This window comes from Lagopus leucura, unplaced genomic scaffold (assembly GCF_019238085.1).
Source record: "Lagopus leucura isolate 7727_CA_CO unplaced genomic scaffold, USGS_WTPT01 Super-Scaffold_100045, whole genome shotgun sequence".
NCBI lineage: Eukaryota > Metazoa > Chordata > Aves > Galliformes > Phasianidae > Lagopus > Lagopus leucura.
The window spans coordinates 3521119-3528023 of NW_024962292.1; the positions used below are offsets into that span (position 1 = coordinate 3521119).

Here is a 6905-nt window from a genome sequence, read left to right on the forward strand (position 1 = left end):
CCAAGACAGAACACAATGTCTTCTTGAAATGCTCTAATCAAAGAGATTTAACAGCATTTCACTTTGTTGTCTTCAGCATGTCACTGACCACCCAATTGGGAAAGTCCTCCTAATATCTGATCTGAATGTTAACTGCTATCCATCAGAAAATTGAAAGCCTCTATACCGTGGTCATGAAATATCAGAAGAACTGAGACCAATAACACAGAAATCAAATATTCAAATTATTTTTTTAAATGAAGTTATTTCCAAATTATGGCTACGGTTCGGATTTTGTTTTCTACTGAAGGTCTCATTGCCCTCATATTTTATTAGCATTCCTGGTCTCTTAAACAAAATATGTTGATTCCTGTTACCATATGGGTGTGCTGACTTCACTTTTCTTGTAGCCTCAGTAACATCACTGATTTTACAGCAACTCTTTCATCCTGATGCTTCTTGCAGATACTTTGTGTATTAATTTTGCTGTACAACATAGAGAAACTACTTACCTTGAGATTCTTTAGTAGAACTAACTCCATTAATTGTCTAAGAAAAATGCAGCTAATGCCAGTTGGGAGATTTCCCCTATTTTTTCCTGATGTTTTCCTAGCAGGATTCACCATGATATTATTTTTAAATCGAATAAATTGTGTAATCATTGTTTGCACTGGCTATTTATTATTCAAAGTATGGTCCAATTTTTTCAGTTATCCAATTTCACGAGATGTTGCAAAATATCCTCTAGGTTTGTGAATGTCTCCAAGTTTTAAACCCAATTCGTACATCCTTGTATGTCTGGGATCCCTTAAGTGTGCCATTTCCAAGTATATCACTTTGGTGTCAAGTGACTACAGGTTGCATGCCAGGTAGATAAATTCATCTGCATTAAAGAATAAAATACAGACAGAATTATGGGGCCTAACTACAGATTTCAAACCTCGCTCCCAAAAGACAAAGTCTGAGAAATATGCTTTTCAGGTAAATGCTGATTGACTTTGGCTGTGGGAAGGAATTAGAAATTAGGAAGGTGGCTTGCTATGCATCTCATGACACAGCTGCATCCTTTAGTTCCTACTCTCAGCTTCACTGCAGCTTTGCTATATTACAAGCTTTCAAATCCTCTCAACAGGATATCTCGCTGACTATCTTAATAACCACGCAACATCTAATTTCATGTGCTGTGTTCTGAAGGGTAAAAAATTCAATATGAGCCTTAAGAGCTTCATTGCTGAACCAAAAAAAAAAAAAAAAAGAGAAAAGGGAAGGGAAGGGAAGGGAAGGGAAGGAAAAAGCAAAGTAGCACGAAGAGAGGGGAGGGGAGGGGAGGGGAGGGGAGGGGAGGAGAGCAGAGGCTGCACGTCAAGAGTGTGAGTGTCTGCCTGCCATTTTGGATTGGCGCGTCAGTCTTCCTCCTTCCACGAAGGAGCCTGCACGGTGCACTGGGTCCAGCGTGCTACACGGCACTGCCTTCTGCTGCCTGCCTGCCTGCCTGCCTGCCTGCCTGCTGCACTGCTGGAGAGGAAAGAGCAGACTGTGGGGCTGCGTGCAGCCAAGGAGCTGGCTGCAAAGGAGGGAAACGGAGTATTGAGGAGCGGTTAGTGCGTGTTAGGTTTGGGTGTGGATGCAGCGGGGGCTGAGTCAGCTCCAGCAGCTCCTCGGGGCTGGGGCCGAGCCCGGTGCGTGGGGCTGCGCTGCGGGCAGGAGGGCTGCGGGGCTGGGGCAGTGGTGTGGGTGCAGCACATGGGGCCGTGAGAGGGCGTGCAGCAGGGAGGGCGTTGGGCCCGAGCCGCGCTCGTGTTTGTCGCAGCACAGGGGCTGCAGGGGATGGCAGGAGCGCAGAGCAGAGCGGGGAGAGCCGGGCTGTATGAAGGCCAGGGCATGAAATCTTCCCTTGGCAGCTACGGAGCTGCTGAGCTTTTCCCGCAAGTCTTCAGACTGTGGGGTGATAAGGCTCCGCAGCAAAGCCAGCCGGGCCCTCCTGATACTTGGGGCTTAGGAAAGGGCAAAACAAATCAGTGTCTTTCAGGAGCACAAAGCAGTGAAGCACAGCACAAGCCATTTATTGCCTGCTTAGGTGATCTTCTCCAGGCATGTCCATTGGAGGTGTGCAGACTGAGTGTGGACAGAAAGCAAACAGAAGGGAGAGGAGGGGAGGGGAGGGGAGTAAGAAATGAAAGAAAAAGGGAAATGTGAAGGGGAAGAGAGAAAGAGAAGCAAGGAAAAGAAAAGAAAGGCAAAGGAAAGCCAAAGGGGGAAAAGGGAAAAGGCGGAAAAGAGGAAGAAGACAAGTTGCATGCCGCCGGCGCCACCCGAGGGGAATCCGGCAGCGGACCCCCCCAGCTGCCGCTCCCCCTCCTCCAGGCCCCGGGCCGCCCCCAGGCCGCCCTCAGGCCGCCTTTAGCAACGTGACGCCGCAGGCGGTTGGTAGGGCCGGGGCAGGAAGTGCTTCCTGCCGGCGGAGAGCACTTCCGGGGCAGCGCGGCATGGCGGCGCCGGGCCGGTGAGCGGGGCCGGGAGGAGCGGGCTGTGTGCTGGGAGCGGGGTCGGGCCTGGGTGCGGGGGCATGGAGGGGCGCTCGGGGGAGGAGCTGGCGGTGCTGCCGGCACGCAGAGGCGATGCGTGCGGCGCCGGCGAGTGGTGCGGGGTCGGGGGGCAGCTTCCTCTCAGGGAAGGCCGTGCGAGTGCGGAGCTGTGTTGGTGTTTGGGGTGTGTGAAGGAAGAGGGCCCGTAGGGCCTAGTTGTCGCCAGCAAAGCCCGGGCGGGCAGTGGAGCAAGGCGCGTGGGCGCTGTGTTGGCCGGAGGGTGCGGAGCTGGAAGAAGGTTTGTGAAGATGTGCTTCGTCGGGACGAGCCAGGGCTGCAGTTGTGTGTGATTGTGTTTGTCGCTTGGGAGAAGTGCTGCCTTAGTAGAGTGGGGGGGAGGGAGAGGGAGATTTTCAGATTGCCATCAGTCAGGAGCACGGCACGTTTCTGCCTGCTTTGCTCATGCTGTTGTGTGGGTCCCCGCAAAGCATCGGTGAGCCAGGGTGGCCCTGTGTGTGTGTGCCAGCATTGTGCGCGGATGTGGAATGGAGTCAGAGTGATTGTAATGAAAATGCAGCTGGTGGTATTGATTGTAGGGGATGGTTGAATCCCCAGGCGTGAGGCGCAAGAAGAGGCGCTGGATGCTAAGGTGGAAAGCGGAGCTTGTGTGTGCCAGGAGGCAGGCGTAGTCAGGTGCGCTTTGGAGCCTGCTGTTGTTGGCGCTGGGCTCGGGAGGCCCCTGAACATGGCGCTGTGTGCTGCGTGTCCCAGCCCCAACAGATTCCCGTGTGGGAGCAGGGAGAGGATGAAGGAGGCCGAGGGCCCTTTTCTCGGGGCCGGCTCCTCTGTGGCCTCTTGCTTTGCGGAGAGAAGGGCTGCCCGCTGGGCACAGGGAGTGCCTTCTAGCTGGCGTCCGGTGCCCTGTCCTGCAGCCCCCTCCTCATGCTATGTGGAACGCCATTGCCAGCAGTGCGGCTGCCATTTTAGAACCTTCACCGCATCACAGCCGTCACCTTGGTCACCGCTGCCCCGGCCAACGCACTCGCTCTGAGAGCTCTGGCAGCCATGGCTGGAGCGAAGAGAGCGAGGGGCGATGCTTGCCCTATTTTAAATGGGAAGAGGGAGCTTGGCTTCCCAGAGGCAAAGAGGAGGAGGGGGGCCGCCCTTAAGATCAAGCGGAGGAGGGGGCAGAGAGTGCGTTTCCATCGCGCCTGGGCCAGCGCGGTGACCACCTCCGTGGAGCCCATGGAGGTGGATCCACCTCCGGATGAGCCCATGGAGGTGGATCCACCTGCAGATGAGCCCATGGAGGTGGATCCGCCTGCGGCACAGCTGGCCTGGCACCACACCACCGTGCCAGGCCCCGCATTGGCGATGTCCCAGCTCCACCGCCGCTGGTCCAGGCGCTCGGCTCCCTACCCGCTGCGCGGCCCCCGCCCCCAGCATTAGCTGGGTGGCATGAGTTTCCATCAGCTCCTCCTCCGAGCCTCCTGGGGAGCCAAGTTCTCCTCTTCCCATTTAAATGCTGCGGCAGTTATTGTTTAGTTGTTGTTGTTGATTTTAGCGTTTAGTGTTAGTGTTAGGAGTAGGTTATTGTTCGCATTTTAGAGTTAGGCGTAGGTTACTTTTAGTTTTTTAGTGTTAGGCATAGGTTCCTGTTCATACTTGACAGTTAGGGGTGGATTGCTGGTGTCGAGTGGCAGTGAGCAGCGCTCACTCGGTAAGCACACGCCTGATTGCTCATGCGAAGACATGAGTGCGAGTGCCGTGAGCACGGAGGCCCGATGGCATCTTGGATGGATTGAATTTCCAGCTTGTGACTTTTGTGTTGCAGACCATCGAGGAGCAGAGTGTGAGTGGCTGCGCCGTTGCGTTGGGCCTCAGGAGAACAGTGTGTGAGTGTGTGTCGAGCATCCTGCGTGGCCGTTGCCAGGTAGGTGTGCCTTCCTTTGCAGTAAGCAGTGCTTAGGCGTGAGCCCAGCTCATCGCCCTGTCCTCAGCAGATGGGCTTTCTGCGTGCTTTATTGCTGTGCTTGGTGCCGTCCGGCACAGCAGCAGCAAGGCCGTGAACACGTACGTACCCAGGTAGATGCAAATGTGCAAGTGATGGTATGAATCCTATTGTTGTTAGTGTTACTGAGACAGTGGTCGTGCGTGTGTGATCAAGCTCAGGGAGAAGTTGATTCTTGCCTGTTCAGCTCTTGCTGACGTGCAAGTTTGGCGTCCCTCCTTGTGGTTGGGTCGGAAGACCAAGGCTATCTTGAGAGCACGTCTGTGAGTCAGGCTGGGAGTTTTTGCTAGCAGGAAGTCGCACCGTCGGAGCGCACGAATGGAATGATGGCTCTCGTTTCCCCCTTGTAGAAAGCAGCCTCCTGGAGAGCAGCAGAGCAGCAGGCTGTCTGCGCTATGGCCGCTGAAGTGCATTTCTCGCCCCCTGAGATCCCTGAGCCCACGCTGATGGAGAACGTGCTGCGCTACGGCCTCTTCTTTGGAGCCATTTTCCAGCTTGTGTGCGTGTTGGCCATAATGCTGCCAGTTCCCAAGTGCCCAGAGACAGTAAGTAGCGCTCTGTTTGATAGAGGTTGATAGAAATGCTGAGGAAATGGGCTGGGAGGGAAGCAGCTGGAGCCGTTGCCTACGGTAGCGCGCCGCGGCATTGCTGAGAGAGCGGCAGTTTGTTCTGTGCTTCCTTGGGCGTGCGTGCTGTTCCTGGTGGCACGCAAGGAGCCTGGAGGTGCAAGCTGATCTTATCGTCGTGCTGCTGCTGCTGCTGCTGCTGCTTCTGTGGCCTGTGAGTGGCAGGCAGGGCGTCCCCCTGTGCAGGGACTGCCTTGCAGGCAAGGCCTGTAGACTGTAGCTTCCATGGGATTTTGGGGAACAAGAGAGAGGTGGAGTTTCTGTTGTGCCCTGATGTCAGGAAGGCAATGTGCAGCGCTGGCACCCAAAGCTGCCCAGTCAGGTGACTTGAGCTCGCAAAGCGAGCTGTCAGGCAATTGTCAGAAAGTTCCCTGACTGTTTGTGAATTGATTCCTGCAGGACTCGGACGGCTTGGAGTCTAAGACTTGGGAGACGGTGAAGAAACCAAAGGCAAGTGCTGCACAGCTGAGCAAGAAAGCCAAGAAGGAAAGCAAAAAGAAACGGTGAGGGCTTGAGCGCTAAGCCTCAAAGGCCAAAGGGAGCAGCGGGAATGCTTCGTGAGAGGTGCTCCAAAGGCAGCGCACTGTACGTCTGGTTTTGTGGCGTGGCCGTGCTTTCCCTTGCATGGACATTGGAGAGGAACTGAGGAAGCTGGAAGGGCTTCTGATGCGTGACCAACAAATGGGACTTTGCCTGTGCGGGATTTCATGTCTGGCAAGAGCTGGGGACGCTGCATTCCTTCAGGGTCCTTCAGCTCGATAGCTGTTTCAGAATGTTGATGATGAGGTGAACTTAGCGCATGTGGTTGGTCATGAGCGGTATCCAGGCTATTTTATTGTCTGTTGACATATCTACAAAATGCAACCCAAATCCCTTAGTTTAAAATAAAAGGGAAAGAAACCTTTTCAACCTGGTGCTGCCTCTTTCAGTAGCTGGTCAAAACATGCCTGGCTTGGGCTGGCAGTGGCAGGGCGATGAACCGGCCGGCTTCACGTCCCTGCCTGGAGATGGAGCTGCTTTTCCCGCGTTTCCGTGTTGGTCTTCCCAAGGGGTGGCCTTTCAGCCAAAGCGTAAGTGCCAGCGAAGAGTGTGAGCATCAGCTTGCTCTGTGAGGAGTGAGAGAAACAAAAGGAGAGGAAGCAGCGCGCGAGGAAGAAAGGTGTCCCTGCACTCAGCCCCTTGAGCTTGTCTCTCCAGCTTGCCTGGTGGCTTTTCCAGCGTTCTGTAGCACTGACTGTTTCTGCTTGCCCTGGGAAGGCCAGCTGCAGCTGCGGGCAGCCGTGGCCTGCACGTCAGGCTCCCGTTGAGCCGCGAGGAGTTCAAGTGCGGGTGGGCTGGTGTGAAGAGCAGCGCTGGGAGTGGGGCAGGAGGAGAGGGCAGCGGGAGGGCTGCAGGTGAGCGCGCCTCGGGCCCAGAGCTCAGGCGTGAGCCGGGAGGGCAGCGAGCCGTGCTGCGCTGCTTCAGCTGCAATGGCTTTGAGCGCGTCATGGGCAGCGGCGCGTGTGGAGCGTCTGGGTGCTGCGAGGGCACCTTGCTGAGCCGGAGCCCGAGAGAGGGGAGGAGAGGAGAGCAGAGGCTGCACGTCAAGAGTGTCTGCCTGCCATTTTGGATTGGCGCGTCAGTCTTCCTCCTTCCACGAAGGAGCCTGCACGGTGCACTGGGTCCAGCGTGCTACACGGCACTGCCTTCTGCTGCCTGCCTGCCTGCCTGCCTGCCCGCCTGCCTGCTGCACTGCTGGAGAGGAAAGAGCAGACTGTGGGGCTG

At 55.5% G+C, this 6905-nt stretch overlaps 1 protein-coding gene across 2 annotated transcripts; it reads left to right on the forward strand.

Moving 5' to 3' along the window:
- The first annotated feature begins 2384 nt into the window (after positions 1-2384).
- LOC122187356 (protein MANBAL-like) lies at positions 2385-6050 on the forward strand. Of its 2 annotated transcripts, XM_042884790.1 has the most exons (4): positions 2385-2482; positions 4339-4437; positions 4866-5060; positions 5541-6050. In XM_042884790.1, the coding sequence occupies exons 3-4, from the start codon at positions 4911-4913 to the stop codon at positions 5646-5648; spliced, it is 258 nt and encodes an 85-aa protein (XP_042740724.1). In that variant the 5' UTR covers positions 2385-2482; positions 4339-4437; positions 4866-4910; the 3' UTR covers positions 5649-6050. The 2 variants fall into 2 exon arrangements, with proteins under 2 accessions (XP_042740724.1, XP_042740725.1); XM_042884791.1 differs by lacking the exon at positions 4339-4437 and having other exon boundaries at positions 2400-2482.
- The last annotated feature ends 855 nt before the right edge of the window (positions 6051-6905 follow it).